The sequence below is a fragment of the Symsagittifera roscoffensis genome, chromosome 5 (assembly GCF_963678635.1).
Source record: "Symsagittifera roscoffensis chromosome 5, txSymRosc1.1, whole genome shotgun sequence".
Taxonomy (NCBI): domain Eukaryota; kingdom Metazoa; phylum Xenacoelomorpha; order Acoela; family Convolutidae; genus Symsagittifera; species Symsagittifera roscoffensis.
The window spans coordinates 27,382,262-27,409,034 of record NC_087066.1 but is presented as its reverse complement, the minus strand read 5'-3'; the positions used below and the strand labels follow the sequence as shown (position 1 = coordinate 27,409,034).

Here is a 26,773-nt window from a genome sequence, read left to right as displayed (position 1 = left end):
GAGCACGTTAAGGCGAGATACAGGCTGTCTGACCTAATAAGGGCCCAGAGGAATGACAAAATGACAAGTAACCTCTCCAAATGGATCCATTCGGGAGTCAAGGAGAAGGGGGAACTTGAGGAAGACAGCTACAAGATCTTGAGCCAGTTCTACAAAGAAAAGAGAGATTTACTTTATCACACAGCTGAAGGGGTGGTAGCGTGCAAGAGAAGAGATGAGGAAAAAATATTACACAACACAACCTCATCATACTACCACAATTGTACCAAACGGAGGTGCTTTTCAGATCACACGACCAGATGGGCCACCAGGGGATAGATAAAGTACAACAAAGGATACTTCACAGGTTTGATTGGCCGGGAATGAGAAAAGCTTGCGAGAGATGGGTGAATGCCTGCCTAGCATGCCTTCAAGTAAAAGACCCAAGGAAGATGAAGCTTCCCCTCAAGTCTGTCGAGAGTTCGGAATTCAATGAAGTGGTGCAGATAGACCATCAGAAAATCTGCATGACGGAGTCGGGTTATAACCAAATACTAGTTATAATAGATCACTTCACCAAGTTGGCGGAAGCGGTTCCGTGCCAGACAGCCTCGGCAGAGGAGACATGTGATCACCTGATAACGCATTGGATATCGCGGTATGGTTGTCCAATGACTTTCCAGTCGGACAACGGCAAGGCTTTTGTGGGGGACTTGACAAAAGAATTGATGAAGAGATCACACATTGCTCAAGCGCACTCGACGACCTATCATCCACAGACCAATGGGTTGGTAGAGAGACAGAACAGGACACTGGTCAACATGCTCAGGGTGTACTGCTCGAGATACATGACGGACTGGGACAAATACCTGCCACAGGTAGTAGGAGCCTATAATAGTACTCAGCACTCAACGACGGGTATCAGTCCTTTCATGATGTTGACAGGCAGGGAAAGGGCAATGCCTATAACATTCTTCTACCCGGAGTACGAGGGGAAGAGGACGTCACCTCAAGCATACGTGAAGGAAGCGATCAAAAGACAACAAGAGCTAAACGAGCTATGTCGGAGAAACACGGCGCAAGCGCAAATGAGGCAACGCAAGAAATATGACGAAAAGATACTAAGAGCAAAGCCATACGAAGTGGGCCAATACGTGTGGGTCTTCCAAAATGTCATACCGCCCAAGGGAACAAAGAAACTACTCAAGAAATGGAGAGGACCGTTCATGATTACGGAAGTACATCAACAAGGACGGTTCTATCGCTTGAGTACAGGGCGAGCAGCACATTACGAAAATCTGAAGCCTCATGTCCCGTCCCCGGAGGACTGGTGCCTACCAAAAGACATGGAAGGTCTTGAGTACCTGGTGGTGGAACCAGCGTGCGAAGTGAATGAGAAAGGCACTAGAGAGAAAAATGATGGTAATGAGAACTTGAGTTTGGACGACAACGAAAAGATAGAAGTGGAGTCGGATGCAGGTTCATTTGTAGAAGAAGACTGGAACGACCCAGAGCAAAACGAGGTACCGAAGTGGATGGAGCCGGATCGACCAACACCACCGGAAACCAGGACTGGCAATCGTAAACGCACAGGCATGAGGTACAATAGGTACGGGGATGACTTCTTGATCGATAAGATACAGCCAGACAAGTTGGGCGATGAACTACTAAGCGCAGGCGAACTGGAAGCCGGAGAGGAATGGCAGGTCATTGACGATGGTGGACATTATCCGCAGGATGATTACTCGACGCCAGAATTGGAGACGGATCTCGAACAGAGTGAGATAGAAAGGAGGGAGAACACGAACTTGAGGATTCTAGAGTGGATGCGTGATGTCAAGGACGAGAGCCGCGAAGGACAAAGCATTCAGCAAATCGATGTATCAGCAGCAAATTACATGAAGACAGAGGACCCTCTTTTCGGATGGACAGCAACAGACAGGCCACTGGACATCCCTAAGGACAATTCAGACCCGACTACATCGACGGGGACGTCGATAAATATTTTTGTCCGGGGAGTGGGGGTAGGACTTACCCACACCGAAAATTTGATGATAAAGAAGCTCAAGGAAGTGAGGGAAACAAGCGGATTGGAACTGGAGGAAGAAGAACCAGAGCCTACCATAGGAAGGAATTTCAAAACGAAATTCGAAATACCCAATGAATACTCAGAGAACATCATGATAACGGATAGCGACTTCATCCTGTCAAACAGGACCAGCGCGATCTGCATCACGGCGGACATGAGTTTCAAATCAAGATTGGAGGCTGACTTCAAAAGAGAGTACCAGAACGTAGAGTTTCTGTTCAGACAGAGGCCAGGACTGGGAGGCATGGCAGCGCTTCCACCGTCAGTGGCACAGGTCCCGGGCAAATACCTCTGCTTCCTAGTAACGAGAGTCAACGACAGAAACACAATTGATCCCGAACACGTGATATTGGCACTGACAAGACTACGTGACTTCATGATTGAAAGAGGAATAGTGGAGGTCTCGATGCCGGTGTACGACCCAAACAGGGGCAAACTGAGCTCGAGGGAATTGTATGCTATCCTACATGTGGTCTTTGCAGAAACCGAGATAATGGTGCATCTTCACAAGAAGTACTACTTGAGCATCGCCTGAGTCGGGTACATGGAGGTATCGAGTCGGGTGTGAGGGAGGAGTCTTGAGTTAGGTACTGGGGTGCGGCGCAGGTAAAGGGATCTTAAGATGTGATTGGCATGACAATTGAATTTTAAAAGAAAGAATTGATGGTGCTAAAACATAAAATGAATCTGCATGTTCTTAAGGGAAATCCAATCGAATTGTTTTAAGTGATATGTGAATGATAGGATTTTAATCATATGGGTAAAAGGGGGGTCTCTAGGTCAGGAACGTGACATACTAAGTTTTAATGAGCTTTATGTTTTCAGATCAAGTTTGAAAAACAAAGTTGAATATCCAACTACACTCAAGCGAGAAACAGAAGAAGAGAATCGTGATTGGACACGCGATAATCCGGATCTACAGCAAGTGCTTGCAAGAGAAAATTCCTAGAGAATTCTTGAATTAGGTAATTCTTGAGTTGGTAAGGTAATTCTTGAGTTGGTAAGGTAATTCTTGAGCTGGTAAGGTAATTCTTGAGCTGGTTAACATCTATCTCCACACATCCCGAAGTTATAAAGAATGGCAGACCGATTCTGGAACTCCGTGCCCGCGGCTCTCCAGAAGCCCACTCTTGACGAGCTGTACAGACGCTTGAGGGACCTGGACCACACCCAGATAGACGAAAGAATGGCGGTGATGCTGAATGCGATCCTCCAGTTGGAGGACCAGGGTGAGTGCAGGGAGTCTGCGACGGAGGCCGTCTTGATAGTCGGCTACACCACCGAGGGCATATCAAATCGGGCACAGACCAGATGGTTGTCTTGGAATGCGGATGGAGGAGTAAGGGGCTTTGACTTGGCAAGAAATCCTGGCCTGAGTAACAACACCGAACACGGCGCAGGAGAGTTCCCGCTACCGATGAGGCCAACAGCAAGATCCACGGGACAGAGCTCGAGTAAGGTGCCGTCGATGTCGCGAGCGCAACAGACGACCGAGGCATATCCGGAGCAGGGGGTCCTAAAGAAAGAGCTTGAGAAGGCGCTGAAGGAAAAGAATAAAGCGAACCTCGATCGGGATCAGGCGAAGCTGGATAGGGAGAAGCTTCAGCTGGAGAGGGACCAGGCAGTCGACGAGCGAGATCAGACGTTGAAATTACTTGAGATGCTGAGGGCTGAACATCAGCAGGAGCTAAGGGTGCGGGAGAACGTCGCGAATCGTGATCAACTAAAGTCGGAGTTGGAAAGGATAGAACAGCGACAACGCGAGCTTGACGCACAAAAGGGAGCCAGGTCTAACGAACGAGTGGTGACAAGCTCGAGGCCGGAGTCGCGCATGGAGGTGGATGAAGCTCCCAGGGCTAGAGGACGGTTCAACCTTGACCGCGAGGCCAGGGAACACATGAGTGAAGGCTTGGAGGTCTGGATACCGAATGACGTGACGCCTTCCTTGCGCAACCTAGAGACCCAACCTGTACGCCCTCTGATGGATGTGGTGTTACCCGGATATACCCCAACCTCGACCTCGAGTGGCAGCCAGGTGAGTGGCGCCTCATCGCGCCTGAAGGAGCTGGGCGAGAAATTGCAGCAGCAGAGTCGTGAAAGATCGACAAGGCCAGAGCTTCCCCCAACTTGGAGGGAACAGCCGGTCAGAAACGTCGTGATCGCGAGCTACAAGAAGAATACAGAAGGGAACTACCACAGGCACAATCGGCTGGACTGGAGTGCGGAACAGGGAGCCAGGAGGGACTGCTTCCATGACGCAGCCTGGGTGGAGTATCTAGCGCCACCTCGTGTGCCAGAGGGTGCAGTTCACCTAATTATAGGGGATAGCCTGGTGCGGGTGTTGACCCAGATACGGTCACACTGACAGACAGGAGTCTTGAGTTTCGCTGGAGCTGCCACGCCACAGATGTTGGCAACCCTGGACATGATAGGGATGACCAAAGTTTACACAGTGACCCTGATGGTTGGGACCAACGACGTGTCAAGGGGAGAAGCGAGGAAAATAACGAGGCTGTGCGACAAGATGAGCTGCCTTCTTGAGGAACTGAGGATCCAGATGGACCCCATCCTGCTGACGGTATGCACGGTCCCCTACAACATGATGTTTGATCAGCACGCCCTAGAGATGAACCAGAAGGTGCGGAGCCTGAACAAGGCGATCCGAGACATACACCGAAAGAGTGTGCTTCCTCTCAGGCTGCTGGACATAGCTGAACGCATGGAGAACAAGGGATTCCCTGAAGACACCTCGAAAGATGGAATCCATTTCGATAGGCCAAGGGGAGCGGAGTGGCTGAACGACGTCTTCCAGGAACATATAAACACACTAGAAGCGGACCTGCTGGAGACAGCCCAATTCACTTTAGGACCACCTCCCAACCCACCATTCCTTGCCTCGAGGGCCTTGGCTGGTCGCTTGGGAGCGAGAGTTGATACTAGAGACAGTTCAAGGAGCAATCAGACCCGATTGCAGAGTGCCACACCAATGGAGTCGGAGGAGGTAGAGTCATCAACACCTCCGGGCTCGGCGATGTCCTCCGTGGTGGTGGCAGATGGCAGGAGAGAAAAGAAGTCTATGGAGACTACCCGCTTGAGACATCCTGAGAAGGTGAAGGAACTGGATCTAGAGACCTTGGAATGCAGACGAGAGTTGGCGGAAACCCTGGGGATCGAACGAGTGTCGCATGAGGACTTGAATAGACATCATTGCGTAGACTGGTTGAAAGCACACGAGGCGCATTTCTCGAGAGCGAGGTTAATGGAGACTACAGACCTGACTGGAATTCCCACAAAAGCGATCATGGGACCCATTAACTATAGGCCTCTCAAGCTGCTAGGGAGTCCCGGACTTATAGTAGAACCTCCCAAGCACCGAACTGGCATCGCCAGGATCAAGTTGGCAACCCCGGCGCAATTAAAAGTGGTAGACAAGCTACTCAATCCGGGGGGAATGGAGTTGCCTGACGCTGCTTACGAAGGTCCCAAGTTGGCAGAGGATCCCAGGTACGGGAAGCCCTGTGGCGGCACCCAATTGGCCAAGACTCTGGCAGTTTATGATAGAGCAGATCCAGCTGCTGCAAGAGTAGTCATTGTGGCGGGATCGGACTTCGAAGGAACGTCTCCCAAGTTGTTCTGGCCGGAGACTCTGGTATACTCTTTGCCAGGAGCCGAATTGAATCAGATGTTGACCCTAGTGGTGGCAATAAAGTCGGAGATGCCCTGTGAACCTGAGCTGCTATTGTTTGCAGGAATGAATGACCACCTGCATGCGATGGGACTTCTTGAGCAACTGAAGGGCAAGGAGGTTCCGACATCAAGGAAGATATGGGAGGCCATTCAGGCGTTATTTGCGGCGATGAATGAGGTACAAGAGAACGTAGCCTCAAGATTTGGGTCCAAGACAAAGGTGGTGTTTACCACATCCCCAGGATACGCAAGCATGCCACCCGCCCTACAATTCGTGTACGCGGTCTTGATCTTGATAGCAGAAGGGAGTGAATGGCGGATTCTGATGGCAGCCCCCAATCGAGAGCTGGAGCCAGTGAACTTGAGACTTTACAAATCAGAATTACCAGCGGCATGGGCTGACATATCTCATGCGCTGAGGGGCTTTTACGGACTAGCCGACGTCTTGATTGTGTTGGATGAGGTACTCTTGCTAGAGATATCGAACTTTGCTAGACAACTCAAGTTCAGCCCAGTCATCGGGGACGACCACACGGCGATAAACCAGTTGACGGCCAGCCTGTGGTTCCGGTTTATGGAGGTGAAAGTCGCAAATTCCACCAGCAAGTCTAGAGGTCCCAGCAACGAGAGGAGAAATGTGGTCGAGACGGAGAAACAGTTAGAATCGATGAAATATCGCTTGACTCAAGAGAATGGCTGGTGGCCATTCCTGACACCAAGGCTGGAGAACGTCACGAATAAAACGAGGGAAGAAGCACCACTCCTCGTGAAACAAATCTGGAGTTTCCTAGAGAAGCAACTGGAGCTGGCCGAGGTAAGAGACATGACGGTGGCTAGATTTGTCTCGGCCGCCAATGAAGTGACAATCGCAGGGTTCTGGAGAGAGCACGCCAAAGGCGAATTGAGGACTCGGAGGGATTACGAGATTCTCAAGTTCTTGAGTCCTTGCTGGGAGAAGGAATTCTTGGCAGGAGTATTCGGTACCACGGCGACTATCTTTGGAGCCTTCGTGCAGGAGATACTGGGCATGCCCATCAGCCTGCTCTTGGCCCTGTATTTGGTCTACCCCAGATACTTGTTCAACATGGGCCCAGCATACATGTTTAGTCGAGGAGTGGAGACACTTCGAGTTGATGGGTATCTGGCGCTAGTACTCTTGACCCATGGGGAATTGGTGTCGTTTCATCGGTTAATGGAATATGGAGAACCTCTGTCTATGGGGAGAGTCCACACGAGTATTGAAACCAGCTCCTACAAGTGTGCCGCAGGGTTGAAGACACTGCTGGTGCAATACCTCATGATGCAGAATCGATACATGACGGGTGAAGATGAGAACCCAACCTCGAGAGAAGAATGGGAGAAGGCGAACAGAGGGATGCCTCTGTTGACGGACCTGTGCCTGGCAATGAGGTCGGACCCAATGGGGATAATCCGAGGTCTGGAGGAGGTGGTGACCTGCATCTATGGTCCAGCAGTGACGTACGCGTTTCCAGATCCCCTGGTGATAACGTATCGTCACTCGGTGACGCACTTGAGTCTCATCAGCGTACTGGATGGTACAGCGCTGAATTGGTGTCAGCAGGAGGTGCTCAGGGCGCGAATGAGCAACACGGTACTCTTTGGAAAGGTGAAAGATGCCGAGCTGATAGTGTGCAACTTCAGGGGTCAAATGCAATGTAGAATGGGAGGCAAGCGAGAGGGTCCCATTGAAATGTATCCCAAATTCTGGAACTTGAACCCATTGACGGCGGACGGACGAGAAATCTTGAGAATTCCTGCCTGGAAGGAGTGCTTCGCACTGGTGAAGAGGGAGCTGGAGACCATAATGGAGAAAGAAATCCTCCCGGCCACCATGCCTGAGTTCCCAATAGTCAGGAGGATGACCTTAGGAATGAATAGTCCCTTGGTAGTTCCCTCCATAATGGCGAGGATGACGGCGGAGGAAATGCAGAAGGATTTCACTGATGGCTGGGACCCCCTGTTCATTGGCTACACGGCGGCGGTCTACTTCCATACCAGCGAGATGAAGGTAAACTCGTGGACGACGCAAGCGAAAAAGAGTAGAGGTTCGCAGCCCCCAGGGTATGAGGTGAGGAAGGTCTTGAGAACTCTTGAGAAGGAGGGACTTGAGAACATGTTGCCCATATGGGATGATGGCAGGATGATCGTGATGGAGGGGCACGTCGCACTGGTGGACGACATGAAATTTGCCACGAGAAAATATAAGGCGCCCTATGGCTTGGAACAGGTGGAAATAAGACAGGAAGGAACAGAACTAGATGCAGCAGGTCAACTGCACGTAGCACTGACGGAATACAAAAAGCTGGATCCTGCGACACCATCACCACTGTCCGTGGACACACCTGGAGACAAGAGGAGCGGACCCGTCGAGGACCGATTTAAGAAAATTCTCGAGAGAAGGAGACATGAGTCAGAAGAAGAGAGTATGGATGAAACTCTCAGTGAAGCTGGTGAAGACATGGAAGTGGGGAATACGCCTGAACCAGGGCCATCAGGGGAGGAGCTCACCACTCAAGAGCTGTTGAAAGATTTGAGCGAGGAGAATTGGGCAGATACTGCCACACCACCCCTGATTCCGTCTCCGCGGAAGAACCTAGAGTTGCCATTGGCAGGTGAGACCTTCAATATGGGGATGTTACTCTTGAGCTCGGAGGAAAGGGAGAAGAACACGTTCGAAGGGAACAGGGACATATTCTTGGGATCTCTCGAGGATGACGCTTGGCAGGAGTTCCTGGAGGAATTCAATCGAGAAGTGGGCAGCGAGACGACGCTGGACAAGTTCAAGAAGGAACTGTGGGACGCAGTAGTGAGATTCGGGGAACCGCTCCTGATAGGAACGGGCCTGGATGAGAAAGCAAGAAAAGAGCTGCTGAACAAGCTAGTGGAGCTGAGGAACGCACGATCGAAGACTAGAAAAGAGAAATGTGAGGACAGCTCTACTCTGAAACAAAAAACTGTGGATAAAATGGTTGATGATATAAAAAGGGATAAGGTTGGGACTAGTAATATGATTAAAAGTACTAATATCCTTAAGGCTCGAGCAGGGGGGAGGCAAGAGTTGGAAGGAGTGGATGGAGAGGTCGAATCAATGATGATAGCCACAACACCCTCGAGCAGAGATGTGAAGACTCGCAAGAGGAAGAGAGAAGTGGAAGGATGGGGTAGTCCTTCAGTGGATGCTGTTTCGGAAGGAAACTTGAGAGAGACGGCGCCCATCGTTTTGGCCCGATGCAAGACGGCGGCATACAAGAATAGCTCGGAGCTCAGGAAACCACTTGAAGTAGAAAAGGAAATAGAGGTTTCCACCAGTTCGACGTCAGAAGAAGACTTCAAGCCTCAGAAGGTAAACGTGAAGAGAGGTTCAACGAACGGACAGGTAGGGGAAGTGGAGATCGGCAAAGAATGGATCTCGAAGGCACATCAGGACATGGGCAAACAAGTGACGAGTGATCCATTGGAGAGGAACAAGACGAGGAACACTTCCCGGTCGTGGTGGGTGGCCCTCGAAACATTGAAGGAAATGGAGGACTGCCTGAAGAAGTTGGACAGTGGAATAGCTCGCAAGCGACGCAATTGGGCCACCCAGCAAAAAGCCGAGGTTAATAAGATAGAGATGGCAAGTCATCTGAAGAGGTCCTGGCAGAGTTTGTTGAAGGATCATTTTGAAGAGGCGATGAGAACATCCTCATCAGCACCGCCACTAATGGCGAATCCCTTCGTTAGAACTGCGGGACAATTAATGTTCACCTGGAGTCTGGTGGGAATAGAGTTGGAGACATTGACCTCGTATGACAGGCTGAAGTTGGGAAGCAAGAAGCTAGAGGTGTATCAGGCACTGATGCAACACGTGGCCAGGGACAATTCAGGCTTGAGCCTGGCTAGAAGAAAAGATGCCACATGTTTCTTGAGATGGATAATGTCAATGATGTCTGATAGCACCATCCTGGCATGCCACCAGAGGGCAAGTGGAAGTAAAACCATGGAGAAAAGAGTCTCAACGATCATCTTGAACGTATATCAGAGTACGGGAATAGAGAAAGAAGATGGTTCCAGACTATCCTTAGAGAACCATCGGAAGCTGGACGAGGTACGGAGGTTCTCTAATAAGAAGTTCGAGGAAGAACATGATGTTCACCGTAACCTGGCCTCGTCAGAACAGTACTCGAGACTCAGTGAGAAGGGGGAATACCAACATGTGTCTGGAGTGATGGGAATAGCCTACAATCCCTTCTTAGACTCAGAAGCTGGAGGAGCCCACAGAAACCATGAGGTAGCGGAGCTACTGAAGTTTTGGACAGAAAGAATAATGGAAATAGACGCGGTGGAAAAAGAGGGGCAGAGCCTGGGCCTGATTCTTGAGAAAACACCAGAGGTGGTAAGCATACCGCGCTCAAACAAGAGAGTTGAAGTGAACATGGGCGGTGGAAATGGCTGGTTAACCACGAACTTGGGAGTGGTATGGAAGCTACTAAGACCCTCCTGGTGTCCACATCCCCATGCGAGTCTGATCGAGGAAACCACTGAGCGAGTGAGGTTAGCACCAACGGAAGATGAAGATCTGGCGAAGTTGAGTGTACTACATAAGCTAATCACGCCCCAGATGCAAGAGCCAAGCGAAAGGACGAGCGACCCAGGGTCAGCAAAGAAATTGGAACCGGGTAGCTGTCTGGATTCCACGTGTGGGAACGGAGAGCACATCTGCGATGGACGGTCATGCGTCAGAATACTGTCGTTTCAAAAAGAAGACCTGGTCACTTGGTTCGAAGACATCACAGAAAGGGAGAAAAGCGAAGTGCAAATAGTAGCGGAATGTTACGCGAGAACCACAGTGAATATAGCGACAGCTCTCGGATTCTTCTCGAGAATGTGTGGTCTGCAGGCACTGGAGAGACTGGAATCTGAACATCATTTGGTGACGGCGTTGAGCGTGGAATCATGGCCCGGGGTGTTGCAGGTGACTCAAAAACACATCCGGAGCTGGAAGGTTGGGCTTGAGGCGGAAATGGGATTTCCCATGAGCGAAGCCTATGGCTTGCCATTGAACGCGAAATCGCTGATAGGGTCAATGATGGCCAACTTGTGCGGAAGTCACTACCCGCTACACATGGCGATGGTGGAAGTGTCCAGCCAGAGAATACTGGTGGACAAGGCCTTCTCGGTGCCCAAGTGCGTGAGGTTGGCTCGGATGTCGCATCACTCGCACAAGTTGTTGAGAAAAATCAAAGGGACAGTACCAAAAGAATTGAGAGATGACTTAAGCGAAATCTGGGGAGAAGATCTTCTGAAGTTGGAAAGAGAAAACACGAGCGATCACGAGAGACAAAACGTGATCGGGAAACCTGTGGGAAGTACTCCGAACCTGGAAGACAACGACACGATGCACGAGAAAATGATGGAGCTTGAGCCTCTCTTGGAAGCCTCAGGGGAGCGTAATCTCAGGAGCATTGAGATCTCTCATGGGGAATGCCCATGCCACTGTTTGGCACAAACGGTGTGGTATCCAGATCACAAGAACCTTTGCCTGGTGTGGGATGTGGAAGAGATTCGGTCGATCGGACTACCGGATCACCGGCAGAAGGTGACGCTCTTAGTAGTGAGTACGATGTTAGCTCTGAGATGGATAGAAGAGAATATAACGAAGTATCGGGAGGCGACGACGCCAACGGCTGAGTCAATATACGCGATAGACTACAGCAGGAGACTCGAGTTGTTTGAGACTGCGTGCAAAGTATTCGCCATACCGACGGAAGTCAGGCACGTATGGAGTCGCTTGAGGTACTTTCCATGGTTTCGGGCGACACTGACGTCTTGGTTGTACAGGGCAACGAAAGATCACATGAGAAAACATCAAAAGGAGTATCGACAGTTCCAGGCCGAGATTGGGCCGGAAGCTTTCAAGAGACCCCTGCTAACCCATCGTAATGCGATCACGACGGGATGGAAGAGAGTGGGTAAGATGTCTAGAGACAATACCAAAGCGAGGGAGTCGATACTAGAGGAAGACCTGGCGAAGAACGTGAGCTTGAGCCTGCACAACTCCTTTTGCTTGAACCGAGAAGCTAGGGTGAAGGCACTACCCAACCAAGCAAAGAGATTGCAGGAGCAGAGAGAATGGATGCGATCCTATGAACAGCTGAAGGCTTGGGAGGAGATTGTGATTAGTTCCGATGATGAAGAGGAACTGTTGAGACAGTTTGCCGCATCTAGCACTTCAGGATGCAGTACCTCCAAGGCGAAGAGTACGAGATGAATGGGCAAATCGGATGGATCTTGAGTCTTGAGAGGGAAAGGGGGCTTGAGCGTGAATCCGAGTGAAACTTGGATTCACGAAAAAGAAATTTTAACAAAGCAAATATTGTTACTAATATACTATATTTATTATATAAATCGAAATGCTGCATGACAATTTCCTGATTGAATAGGACAAAAGAGATTTTAAAATGATTGGCTTGAAAAGCGAAAATTCAAGGGTGCAGGTGTGTGCAGATTTTGATTGCTGTTTAGCAATAGTGTGAAAATTTTACATGGCTGTGAATTTTGGGGTGTAGATAAGCTTAAGTCTGCTGCAAACTTCTGTAAATGACCACTGGCACTGTATCTTGAGCAACACTCGGTTTTCTGGGACTCACTGGCAGAAGACAGCACGCGATGAGGACATCGATCTCGAGTCCGGGGAGTATGTGCCAGTCGGTCATATTTGGAAGTTTGACCTTGAGAAGAGCAGAAAACACTTGATTTTGGAGTGAAATTTAATTTTTCAAAATTTCGAATGGAACATGTCATGCACGATTTTCTCGCGATAACTGAAAATCAGAAAAAGAAATCAGAACAATTTCAGAACAATTGCGGGAAAGTTGTCAGATAAAAACGAGTGTGAAATTGCAATTCGCAATTTCCATCATAGTGAACAAGAGTAGAGCTGTCCTATCTGAAATAGAAGACAGAGTGTTCCCGAGAGAACAATTATTCAAACTGGACCAGAGTGAACCTTCGACGGAAAGGTGGACAGCTTGAGTGTCCCAATGGTCCACATAAAACTGCAGTCTAGAGTAAAAACTTGTTCTTGTTGTTAAAACTGACTGACATTAAACTTATCTTAGTTACTTTATTGATTCTTGAGTTGTTTACCGACTTATGTACTTCCTGGTTCTTGAGCGTGCTACAATGTGAGTACTTAATTTAATTTCTAGAGTGTGTTTTATGATTGTTATGTTGAGGTAAGGCGAGTTTTAGGTTGATCCATCTGAAATGGATCAAAGTTCCACTGTCTAATAAAAAAGCAACTTAACGGATTGTTCCAACCCGGTTTTTAACGGCGTTCATGTATTTTGGGTATTTTGAGACCTAAGTATGGGGACGTTCTTAATTCTAGAGTGGGGGGATATTTTGGTAGTAGCCTTAAGCAGTAGCGGGTCGTAGTCTCATGTCACAAGCGAACCGAATTGGCTCCGACTGATTTGAGGTGGAAAAACACAAGAGATAGTGTCCCTGACTCCTGAGCCAATAGTTATAGGGCCTATTTTTCTTAAGCCTCATGTGTGACTGTAGTAGACGAATGTTACAAAATAGTAACTTTTTACTTAGCCCTAGACTGACCAGAAAATCAACTGGCAAGGTCGAGACGGTGAAAAACGAGTAGGATTAAGGTAACTGACGCATGCCGGTCGTTAATAGGTACTTTTTCTACGCTTCGTCGCTGTGTAGTATTTGGGCGAATGTTACATAATTTCACATTCTTTTGTCACGGCTTGTTTTTGTTTCAAAAGTTGCTGTATTCATTATGATTGATCCAATTTATTCGGTGTCTTCAATTTTTTTGTGTTGTATCACAAGCGGTGCGAAGCTCAGCTTCGCCTCTGTCTTAGAAGTTAATACCAATTTAAGGTGCTGAATTAAGAGTTGTAGGAACTGTGTGTCATTAATTTTGATATAAAATAATCGGAGACAGTTTAGAACTTTAATAGGTTTTCCATTTTCCCAAACTACGACCAAAATAGCTGTTATGCAAGTGATGCAAAGTCTTTGTTTCGCTTAGATTTCATCGAGCTTTTGCTGAGACGATTGCTGAAATTGAGGGTAGATTTTATAAAGTTTTTGCTTACGCCCTTTTCTTACCTCATTTTCAGATCATGACTACCGTAACGAACCCAGATGACGACTGGTATATTCCAAATAGTGACGATGAGTCTTTAGAAACTATTGAATTAACCAAAGAACAAATTTTACAGTATATTTTGGAACTGAACGAAACGGGAACGTTGGCACTCGAATGGAAGTGCCCTGGTCGAAGACCATTAACGCCCCCGTCCATTAAGTCAGCTCTTCCAGAGAAGGAGTCGCCTAATTTTTCGACAGATCCTGCTCGATTGAATACAGGCAACACCAGTTTGAAAACGCGTTAGTAAACATAGGGTTGCTGTTTAAATATTCAATATATGCTGTTTGTTCCTTATGTAATGTTTGTCTAATTTTTTGTGAAGGTTCATGATCATTAGAAAAATTATTGCACGATGAAGTGCGTGCTTGCACTGTCGAAGGTCCTTGATTCGAATCACGACCGGACCTTCTTTTTTTAACTATATATATATATCTATTTAGGCTTTTCATTTTTTCGGCTCAATAAGTGTCAATAGTCGTAGTGAATACACTTATACAGGTCGTGACGATTTTTCTGTAAAAGGTCCTGAAAAGCTCAAATAAGTACAAAATGCATACCAAAATTCTTACCAAATATCTATGCATTCATAGACACAAATGTATTCAAATGCGATAAGCAAGGGTATTGAAATCGAGTACTTACTCTTTTTCCCCCGTTGATTAACGTTATGCACACAACTCATCAATCTCGTGGACTCATTCATCTACTGGGCCTTTTGTTGCAACAGGCATATTTTGAGCATGTTACCATTTCAAATATACGGCCTTATCGATATTTGCTTTCCATGTTGGTTGTAACTTTACCAACTTGTTTTTGCTTCGGTTTAATAGGTTTTGTCTAATTTAAAACAGTCATGTAGTGGATTCACTTCCACCTAGGTCGGACAAACTGTTCGACATTTGACTACTAGAATTGAGGAACATAAAAACAAAACAGACTCACCGGAAGGCCTTCACCTTCAGCAAAGAAATCTGGAGTGAAATAGCGCAGATCTTAGTCGGGAAATTATAGATAGGTCAAACAGCCACACAAAACTGTTCACACTAGAGACAGTACATATCAGGGAAAAAACCGGGCTTGAACACGCGCGATGAGTGTAGGAGCAGGGAGTTAACACTGAAATTTAGTCCCAAAATGTTTTTGGTTTTTATTTAAAACGTACATATCTGAACAGAAATTATCATATCGTACATGTCTTAACCTTTTTAAAGGAAATTTAATTTCCAGACTATTTAATTGAAAATTGTTTCATTAGTTTTAGAGGTGAAAACTATTCTAATCTAAAAAGTGTTTTTAGAAGTCATTTATGGGAGCCAATTGGGAAAGCAAAAATGCTGCGAAAAAAATTGATCGTCTTGTTTCAACATTGAGTTGAGTTTTTTTTTCAGATTTCCCAGCGGAAAAAAGTTAACCTTGTCCCAGTTTTCTTAAATTTGTTAAATTTTATCTAAAGAAAAGTCAATATCTAAAGAACTAAGATAAGCTTTGCGCTGCTCAGGAGCGCTATCTTTTGTATACGGGGGTGCAGATCACTGCGTAAGACGCAATTCATAGACATTTCAATTATTGCTATTATAGAGGAGGGACGCTATTATAGTGCTGACTTGATTTAATTCCTACAATATTGTTTATTGATGTATTTACACAATGCTGGTAAGGGCCTTTTCCAGCTTGTGCACGACCGTACCTAAACGGAAGGGCCCCTTTTATAATTTACTTTTTTTTAAAGAAAAGTCGATAAATAATTCTTGAAGTTTCGAAGAGCTTTGAGGCCCCATATTTTTTTTATTCGAAACTCGAACGTTGTGTTCACTGACATTTTGTAACTGTCTGGTGGCTATATTTGAATTTATCTCAGTTCTTGCTGGCTTTATGTATATAGTGAACTTTATATATACCGTTCGAACTTTCAAATAAATTTTTCCTATCGATGATTTTTATGCTTCTTGATTTTGATTGAATCTCTGTCGGCTGGCTTTTTCAAAACATTGTTTGGTATAGTTTTTCAATTTTTGTCATCTGCGTATATTCGTTGAAAGCTCTTAACGAAATTTTAAACAGAAATTGTTTGTAGACGACTTTAAAAATTGCGTTTTTAATGGAGTTTTCGGTTCATATTGTCTGCCTTTTTTCAACGATTTATGAGATCAATAATTTAAAAGTCACTTTTTACCCTTGCGATAAGCAAGGGTATTGCAATTGGTTACTGGAATTTTTTCCCGAAAATAACTTTGTTCATATATTTTAGCATGCATACGGTACACGACATATGAATGCATTATATTGCGCTCATTGGTCTATTATTTCCACTGTACATCCTTAATAGTATTTTTCCAATAAACTTGCAGTTCAAAAGTTGTTAGTGATATTTTTTTGGTATTTTATGGGTTTTGGCATTGTCGCTTCGGTTTATGTTTTACAAGCGAACTACATCGCTTAATTGAATGTTTTTTATGGAGATAAGATGGCCAAAAAACTTTTCGAACTCAATGTGGTAAACGTTCAACGTAAGTTTTTATATTCTTATGGAACCATTTTCGACTAGTTTTATCGCCTTTTTTCATTAATTTGATAACTGCTTCTTTCTATTAAATAATTTTGTTTCATTTTCAAAAGGGTAATTATAGTTTACGGTTTTATGGTATATTACACTTCAAAACTTTCTGGTAGAAAAAAGAATAAAATATTTTTCGGTTCGAGTTTTATTTCATTCTATTTTATCCAGTTTTTAGGATTTATGGTTTCTGATTGTTTTGAACTAAAAATGCGTACGATATCTTTCGAACTTTGGCTTTTTGTTTGTATCGCAAGTGGTGTGACGCTCCGACTCACCTCTACGTAGAAATTTAGTGTTTTGTTTTTGAACCTTAACAAAATCCAGACGCCTTCCAACTTGGTATCTGTATTCCAGCTTCACTTCGATGGCGTTGCATTTGATTAACTTTTCTGTGAGACCATTCTTTGATTTGATTGGCTGAATCTTTTCAAGCATGCTAGGACATGGCAGATTCCAGAACGTATCGTGCAGAAGAACACTTGAAGTTTCAAATTGTTCTTTTTATACCGGTGATTTCTTATTTGAACTGCATAAATTACAGCATGTTAACCTGTTAAAATTTTATAAAATCTTGTTTTCTGTTAGTCTTTATAAAGCGTGCCAGATATGATGTTTCAGTTATTTTGACTTTGGTTTTAGACGCACCCCCTATGTCAAGTAGAAATGGAAAAGGTGGAACAATGCCAAACGACTATGATTTCTCCGATATATCAGAAGGCGGAGATTCAGGTAAGCAGCCTATTCAGTACAATTGTCAGAGCAACTGTTGTTCCGACCGGGTTTTATAAAGAGCCGATGAACGTAGTTCAGACTCTTATATAGGTCGAGATTATTTTTTTTCGTTCTTTTTTTCAGGAAAAGTCTTAAAAACTGTCCAGCCCCAAATGTACTTTTTCGTGGTTTGGCGTTTGATTTTTTTTAAGTTCAGTTCATTTCTTTAAATACAAAAATGGCAAACTCCACTATCGAGCAGCGAAAGTGTAAAGGCCACGAAAACAGGATCAACGTCTAGTTTCGAAAATGTAAAAAATTTTGAGGGTTCCCAGCGAAAAGTTTAATTTATTGATACGGATTTCTATCGAGATTATTTTTTTTCGTTCTTTTTTTCAGGAAAAGTCTTAAAAACTGTCCAGCCCCAAATGTACTTTTTCGTGGTTTGACGTTTGATTTTTTTTAAGTTCAGTTCATTTCTTTAAATACAAAAAATGGCAAACTCCACTATCGAGCAGCGAAAGTGTAAAGGCCACGAAAACAGGATCAACGTCTAGTTTCGAAAGGTTAAAAAATTTTGAGGGTTCCCAGCGAAAAGTTTAATTTATTGATACGGATTTCTAAAATTGAGTTAATTTACGAAAAAATGTCAATTATAAATTGTCATTGAATTCAGAGCTTGAAGGCCGTATGTTTTTTCTTTGAAATTTTCAAAAAATCAAGTTGGTTTTTTGTCTGTTTCTTCGCGCTCATTGACTTTTTTCAGCTGTCTGTTGGCTGTGTTAAAATTTTCATTAGGAAATTTTTTAACCGATTGGTCGAGCGGTTGTTTGTTTTTCATCCTTTGACTCAGCTATCTTTATTTCTTAAAATTATTTGGTTTCCGATAGGATAGGATTTTGGCTCAATACATTTTTTAAAGATTCATATGGATTCGAAGAGTGGGAAGGAATTATTGTATAGGATGGTTTTTCCGCGTAATTTTGGCCCACTTCAAGTCATATTAAAGCCGGTCAGAAACACTTCTCTTTTAGCAAAATATGACTATTGATACTGCTGTTTGTCATATTTTATCTGCACTATAATCCACATGTTAACCAATAAGGCTGTATAATAATTAAATGCTACTTAGGTTGTCATAGTTAATTTTGGCTTCGAATCTTAAGGAGTAATGAACGTATTGAGTACTCTTATATAGGTCTTGCTGATTTTTTGTGGGTGTTTGCTCAGGAAAAAGTCTTAAAGTTAGTTCAAGCTCAATTTTGATTTTTTGCGATTTGAATTTTGATTCCTAAAGTTCACTTCATTTCCTTTATGAAAAGGAAGACAAACTCCACTATCGAACAGCTAAAATTTAAAAATCACGAAAAACGTGATCGAATTCTAATTTCAAAATATAATTTATTTATCAGATTTTCCGGCGAAACAAATGTTTTACCTAGTGATCAAGTTTTCTCCAATTGGGTTAATTTTGTCGAAAAAACATTACTCATAAATTGTGCGTGAACTTCAAAGAGCTTTATAGGCATATATTTTTTCTTTGAAATGCTAATGTTGAAGTTTTCTCAAAAAACAAGTCGGTATTTTTAAAAATGTTTCCTTGCGTTCATTTCTTTTTTCCAATTGGCTATGTTTGTTGAAATTGCGTATGTTTTCTACAATAAGATCACAATTGTTTTTCTCCAACTAAAATTCTTAACTCAAAATATGAAAGAAATTGAACTTACTTAATTATTGAACCTTAACAGCTTGGAAGTTCGATCCCACTTGAAATTGAGTTAAAACCGTCGCCTCTGCAACTTAAGGTCTGGGGTTCGATTCCTGACCGGACTTCGTTTTTTATCAGTGAGTAAAGTTGAAAGCGTTTTTCCGTAAAATTGAATTGTTTTGATTGGCGTTTGCCTACTCATCTGTTATCAGCTCAGTTGACGCATCACAGATTTTGCTTTTGCTGTAAGCAATTTTCATTATAGTTACAACTTTATAGCGTCAACTAATTTTATCTCAGCTTATTAACTTATTTTTCTTACTTTAACTCCCATTGAAGTTTTTTTTTACAAAATCAGTTTTTTTTTCAGACTGCTCAAATGGTGTCTGCTCAAAAACTGTCCGCCTTGTTTCAGCTTTGTAAGTTTCATTCCGCTGCTAAATTGATTTTCAATTATTTTGCTTCGCATCTTTGACAAGAAAATCTTTTTTATCGAGACATACAAAAATTTTGGTAGACCTAGTTTATTTCAACATTTTTCATTTTTTTGACTTATGGTTTTTTGTTGTTTCGATTTTATTGCAAATGATGCGCAGCTCCATGTTGTGTCTTTTTTACGCTGATGAGCTTGCGAGCGTGGTGTATAATTACGAATCTTCTTTTTTTCCAAAGTAACTCGCAAATAAAATTGTTTATAAAAGTATTCACTTATTTGGTGGTACTTTTGTCATAATCAGAGTCTGTAGCATTGGAATTTTCATAGCATCTGTTCTCTGTTTTGTTTAGAGCTAGTGTTTTTGGTTTTGAGAGCTCGTGAGATTTATAATCTCTAGGTCGCAGATCGTAAGCGAGACCTAGCCGAAGTTTTACTAATTCGAGGCTTATTTTTACTTTTTATTGCACTTTTAGTGCTGCTTTTTTGCCGTGTTCTCGCTGTGTTTGCAAAGAGCAGATTCGCCCTTGTGTGAAAATTATTTCACACTCGCTGTAGTATTCAAGTTCAACATAATTTGAGGCAAAAATCTGAAATGTTGTGAAATTGTAATTTTCTACTTTCGACCTCGTGGCTTTTGTTTCCTTTTTTTTCGACTGCTGTGGAGTGGTATTGCAAGTTTTGCGTTGTCTTTGCGTTGATACTTTTTTTAGCGAATTATTTATAGCTGGATATGTTAACAGTCTTATCTTGAGAATTGATAGATATTCACGCTTGCGATTTGCATGCGTTATCAAATTAGAATATAGACTTTTAAAGGTTAAAAACAATCTAGAGGTAACGCTTATGCCTGGGACGGCAAATGTCGTAGATTAAAATCTGTGGAAGAGAAGACCCGTGTTTTTGAACAGGAAGTATTCCGTTTCTAAATTTTGTCGGCTTCTCGTTTGTCGTCGGCTTAGTTTGATATATTAATTTTTGATGTGCTTGCAAGAATTTTTTTTAAAATTTGTAAATTCACTACCCTGACTTATTTTATTTTCTTTTTTTTTGTATAAAAGCTGATCTACCGGCTCAGTGGCCTAATTTTGCGTTATTTGAAGCAAAACACAATTTTTACGTCAACAGCTCGGAATCAAACAAAAGGATAAAACTCATAGAATTTCGGAACAAGTAAGATATAGAGTCTTAGAAATTTCATTTGGTGACTATATATCGGCTCTGTCGGCTTAGTTACCCCTTGATACATATTTTGGCTCTACTAGGGAAGTACCCGTTGAGCCGAAATATGTATCAAGCGGTAACTGAGCCGATAACAAATTTGTCAAATTCATGACAAATTTTTTATCGGCTGAGCGGGTACTTCCCTTGTTCTGTCGGCTTTATTACTGCTCGATAAATATTTCTGAATCTTATTTAACGCCAGAGATTGTATTGCACGTTTTCCTCGAATGGAAATGCATATGTTTGAATTTTGTGTTCCGATCATCATGTGTATCCGTATGTTTATTTTTTTCCACGCAAAATCAGGTTCCACAAATAATCATCGGAATATTATATCATATTAAAGCCCTTTCAGTCGTGAATTGAACCACATTAAAAGATTTCCAAAAAAATTTCGCACTGTCGAGAAAAACTGATTTGAAGTTTGTGATTTTCGTCTAATTTGAGCAAGTAAAGCAAAAGGATGAAAGTTTTAGTTTAACTCAAAATTAGTTTTTACCGCCATTTTAGCACCCTTTTGCCTAAAATGGCGTTTAAAACTAATTTTGAGTAAAACTAAAATTGAGCATAAATAAATTATTGACAACGGCTCAATTTAAGCATAAACTAGCTTGCTCGCTCGCTCTACTCGCTCAAAATTAGCCGAAAAATCAAAAACTTGAAACCGGTTTTTCTCGACACTGGGAAATTTTTTTGGAAATCTTTTAAATTGGTTCAAATCACGAAATGGCGATAATCAATTTTAGTTTTACTCAAATTTAGATTTTTAACGCCATTTTAGGAACAAAAAATTTCAAAATTCAAAAATTTTCTGCAAAGTTTTTGAAACTATTTGTTTTTTTTCTAGTCATTTTTCTATAAAAATTTGCTGTTCAAATTGTAATTTTAGTGTGTCTGTCGATTATGCTTAAGCTCTAGTTTTTTTGTTCCGATCCTTTCATCACACGAGAAACGACTCTAATTTGGGAAAAAAACTTTTTCGTTGTTTTTTGTGAGACTATGGTCGCATCATTCTGTGCTACTGTAACCGGCTATTCTTGTTGAAATTGTTTTTTTTTTCGATTGTTTTTTCATTTTTTTGAGTAAGTGATTTTCATTTCATTTTTGTCTGCTGGATTGCAAGCTATGTTTGCGTGCTATTGGATGTTGGGTGAAGCTCCGCTTCGTCTCTGTGTTAAAACTTAGTTTTTTTTATCAGAATTTAGAAAAAAAAGAGAACGCCGGTTTGTGTGTTTTTTTTGCGCTTTCCCACTGTGGCTCCGAACTCGCTAAGAAAACCCAACCTCACTGTAATTTTTATATTAGGGGGATAAACGAGGGCCGGTAAGCATGAGAAAAGACTAGATTTCCTGAAGGATTGAAATTTAGCATAGCTTATGGAAAATAAAGATTTTAAAATGAGATAAGCGCGCAATAATGCTGTTTCATATAATTCTAAAAGATTTAAATAAATTTTAATAATTGTTTTCACTCGAAGTTCGAGTCAAAATGAATCCATGGAAAAAGCAGGACGATTTTTAAAAATCTTTTTCTTGTAACCGGAAGTTCAAACCATTAATATGGTCGAACCACTATTAGAGGATTCGTATTTAACTTCAGATCTAATGCTTTAATATCACGAAGCTGGTATCAAAGTAACATCAATAGTACTTCCTGTATGATTTTCAGCTTTATGTATGTTGACCGAGTACTATCGTCAGTTGGAAGCTCATAAGTGCAAGTCTCCAATCTGTCTCTAGATCTTTATTTCTGTTATTCTTTATAAAGATCCCGCTTTCTTATTCGAAATAATTTGGTTATTTGCTTAATTTTTTGTTGTTTTTGCGCGAAAATCTGTGTTCGGTTCAAGCCAATACAATTTGGGGGAGGGGGAGGGGTGTAGTCGATAACTTTTTGTGTTTAGGAGCTCGACCCATTGCCTATATCTTTGACCCATTGTATAATTACCGTATATTATACGTAGTGGTACACCAGAAAAAATAAACAGTTAAATACGAGTACTTGAGAGACTTCGAAAAAAATATATCTCTATGTTAATATCGGGCAAAACAAAAATTATTTAACGAGACCCAGCGTTTTTGAAATTTTTGGCCCTAATTCTGATTTTTTTTTTGCTTAGTAAGAGTCATGAACGTAGTGAATACTCTTATATAGGTCTTGGGATTTGTTTTAGTTCGTTTTTTTTTCCAGGAAAAGTCTTAAAAGGCTTTAATAACTACAGAAGTGCATTCATACATGTCAATGCATTGATGAATGCATATAGGTAGATATGTACTTCTTGAATTCAGTTCAAAATCATCTGCTGCTGAAAGTTAGGTAAATTGCGCTCTCCAAATACTAACTTGGAAATGGCGAAGAAAAAACATGAACGATTTTTAATTTCTAAAGTGTATTTTAATGTTAAGAATCGAAAATTTTCCTATTGATCCAATTTTCTTAAATTGGGTTTATTTTACTCAAAAAAAGTGCCAATTATGATTTTTTCTTGAAATTCAAAAAGCTTTAAGGCCATTCTCTTTCCTTGCGTTTATGTCTCTTTTCAAACTGTCTGCTGGCTATGTTATATCTGTTGAAAATAATTTCGCTAAGATTGATGAAAATATTGTGTACCATTTTCAGGGGCGGCAGTATCAATAGGAGCTGGAGCTAACATGCACAAGAAGTTTGGGTCCATCTCAGCAGCTGGGAACAGGAAACACAAACTGAAGAGCACGGACAGTTCGGGTAGTTCCTCTTCTGCAGTGACTTTGGATAAAGTGATGAGTGATCTAATGCGACAGGAGAGGGAGGACAAACGCAATATTGACCAGGACAGAATTGCGAAAGGTATGATCAAGAGCAGCACTATTTATTAACGAGGTAAATTACAAAAATACGAGAATTTCAATTGTTCAAAGAGAACCGCTATTGTTCTCCTGATTAAAATTTTTCATTCATTTTTTTCTGGACTGGAACAGTTGGCTGATTTTATACAAGAAGCAAGATTGATATTGGGCATCGAATAAACATTTTTTTTACTGAGGCGCAGACACTGGCCACTGCACTACCAGTCTCTCTCAATATCGCTGCCTAAAAGAAGCTTTCTTGATATTGGAGATGAGAAAGTATCCACAGTAGCTGAACTTGAAAACCTTTATGATGTTAATTATTTGCAGTAAGATTAATTTTTTGTTCCGACTTTCGATACGAAAGTAACGGAATATTTGTGCTCGGGGTGGGTTTTTTTTTCTTCAGACAAATTTTATCATTCAAAAGGTATTGTTGTCCTGAGCTCAAATGTGAAAAGATATTTCACCTGTGATCATTTTTCGTAAAGTTATGGGGGTTTAAAGATTGCCATTTTGGCCAATTTGGGACAATTAACGCGCGATAAACTTCGCGCTATTAACGCGTAAGCGAGATTTAATCCGTCTTAGAAATCGTTCCAAATTGGTTGAAAGAAGCTTATTTGCCATAATTGATTTGTTACAAGGTGCGAAATCTATCCTTTTGTGCTTTATATGGCGTGTGGGGGGATGATTTTCAAAAAAAAAAATCAAACTTTAGAAAAAAAAATTTTGATTTTTTTTCTTTCATTTATTTTTTAAATATTATTACTGCTCCATAAACCTTAGAGGGCAGTCGGAACATTCAGGGCTTCGCCTTGATACGAGCAGTCTTGTTTCATTATTTGAAAATTATTGGACAATGAGAACGCTGGACAATTTGAGTGTAAATAAAGCAGGCGAAGTATGATCCAACCGAAAGAGCGAAAGACCAGCCGAAATGTTATGTCATGTGAATGAAATTTGCATTCTGCTATGTATTTATTACATAACTATTTTTACCCTTGCCATAAGTAAGGGTATTGCAATCGAGTACTAGACTTTTTTCCCCGTAAATAACTTAGTTCATAGAATGGTCAAAATTGGAAATGGTAAATTTAATTACAAATTTAGATTTCTTTGCGTCTCCGGGACACTTGGTCTGGATGTATCGAAAGCGCCCTGGACGGAAAAGGTCCTGGGTTTGAATCTGACAGGACCTGTCTTTTTTTCAAACAGGAAAAAATTCCGTTTCAGACAAAACTGTCGGCTTATTATTTGTCTGCTTATGTTTTGTCGGCTTATTTGCCACATCGTTGAATTGTTTTTTTTTGTAGTTACATTTTGAGTTTTGATTTTTTTTCTGCTGTTAGTAGTTTTCTTAACCTTGACTTCGTATAGTTCTTTTTTTTTTCGCTGAAAAACTTTTTTCTGCCCAATGATTTCGGCTTATATTTTATCGGCTTAGTGACTTAATTTTTAGTAGTTTTAATTGAATGATTTCAGACTTTCGGGTCATGTCTGGATTTTAGTTTTACACGGGATATTTTTAGTGTGATAAATATTGTTTCAGGTCTGCCAACTTTATCAGAAGAGGAGGAGGAACTGAAACGGAAGAGAGAAGACAGAGAAGAAGCCTTCCGCCAAGTGGCCAACAGTGTAGTCTCAGTGGCCACTTTGAGACAGAACACCAACAACCCAAAACAAGAGAGGCAGAAGAAACTCTCGCCCGATGGTGGAGGAGGGGGAGGTGATCATAGGCAGCAGAGCCACAGTCAGCAGAACTCATTTTCTGCATACTCTATCGCAAGTTTGAGCGCTAATGATGATCGCAATAAGTATTCAGGTTAGATTTGGTAGTTTTGGTTGGACTAAAAGTCAATATATGGAGGTGAAGTTTTTAGGTGTCCTTGAAAACACTTACATAGTTCGTGTTGATGTGTTTTTCTTTTTTGGAAAAATTCTGGAACACCTTAATTAATTCTCTCATTCATTGGTTTTGTATTTAAGAATCAGTCGTTTCTGGTAACTTGCGTCATTAATTATTTCTTTGATTATATATTAATCAGGGTGCTTTGTTGATCGAATTGTAATGTTTGTTCTGTTTAATTCAGAGTCATCAGTAAAGCAGATGGTGCCCAATGACAGTTTCAGCATGGCAATGGGTGCACTGGGCGGAGGAGTAGGAGGGAATGGGGCTGCTGCAGCTGCAGTAACAAGTGCAATGACACCTCAAACTATGGCCCAAATACAAGAGAGCGTTAGTTTTCATCTGTGTTTTTGTTGTTCTTATTGCAATCCCATAGTTGGTTGTGGTTTCAGATTCCCTGCAGTGAAATTCTTTTCTATGATAACACTACGCTAATAGATTGGGCCGAAAAATCGATAAGAGCAAGATAAGATAACCTGTTTTGGACCAATTGTATAATGAGAGTGCTTTTTATATAATATCGTGTTTATTGTCTTGCTAATTTCATTTTAAACCATTTTCAATCGAATTTTAATACCTAGATTAGCGAGTTTATCAGTCAACCTCTCATGAAAGCGTGCATCGATTCATACTATGATATGGTCAATCACAAATAAACCGGAAGTGGGGAGTCGCTTTTCATGGAAAAATGATATCTAATTACCCATTCAAATTCTAAATAAAGATTTCACACTTCGTTTCAGTATTCAGTTTCATTTTTACTTGTTTTAAGACAGTTTAGGAATGTGGAATGATATTCATTAGTGAGGTAGTTTTTCCTCCTTTGAGTAAACACTGTTTCAGCTTCAGCATCAATTGATGCCCAACAGTTTTGTATCGGCTCTGGACAATCTTCCTACATCTCTATTTCCTACTTCATCTCTGAGTCAAAATGAACTGGCAGCCGCACTCCAGACATCAAATCTGTTGCCAGGAGGCGCAAGCAATCAACAAACTCCTACTTGTAACTCACAAGGAATGCTGTTCACTTCTAATCACCAAGTTAACAGCCAATTGGGAACATCAGTAGCTGCTTTGAGTAGTCAGTTGCAAAATCAGACTCATTTTTTCAACGAAAACGAAGCAACCACTATGTTGTCGAATGCGTTGTCGGCTGTTGCCCCTCACGATTTGCTGGGTCTATCCAACTTCCCATCCGATTTGGCTAGTTTTGATCGAGGAGACGGGCCTAACTGGAATTAGATTAAAGTTGACAATATGTATTTTCATGTCTTAGAGTAGTTCTTTTTGTCTGATATGTATTTTCTAAAAGTTTTTTACGTTGGCATGTTCTTTGTTTTAACACAAAAATTATTATTTTAAATTTCTCGAATTATAACAATGGTTTAAACGTTTCCACCTTTTGTTGACATAAGAGAAGAAAAAAAAACATTTCTAGTTGGTTAAATTGAAATTTTAAATCATTGTGACGG

General features: G+C 42.0%; 3 protein-coding genes across 4 annotated transcripts in view; all 3 read left to right on the top strand.

Annotated features, from left to right (window-relative positions):
* Positions 1–26,773, top strand: part of LOC134845545 (Golgi reassembly-stacking protein 2-like) — a 581,279-nt gene that overhangs the window by 286,281 nt on the left and 268,225 nt on the right. The gene's annotated exons all lie outside the window — the stretch shown is intronic.
* LOC134845546 (uncharacterized) overlaps positions 1–26,773 on the top strand; it is a 334,750-nt gene that overhangs the window by 286,286 nt on the left and 21,691 nt on the right. The window lies entirely within an intron of this gene.
* LOC134846015 (uncharacterized) lies at positions 13,906–26,672 on the top strand. The gene is made up of 6 exons (XM_063863181.1): positions 13,906–14,173; positions 17,131–17,220; positions 23,187–23,393; positions 24,945–25,217; positions 25,486–25,631; positions 26,145–26,672. Exons 1-6 carry the CDS (start codon positions 13,906–13,908, stop codon positions 26,541–26,543), a joined length of 1,383 nt encoding a protein of 460 aa, XP_063719251.1. The 3' UTR covers positions 26,544–26,672.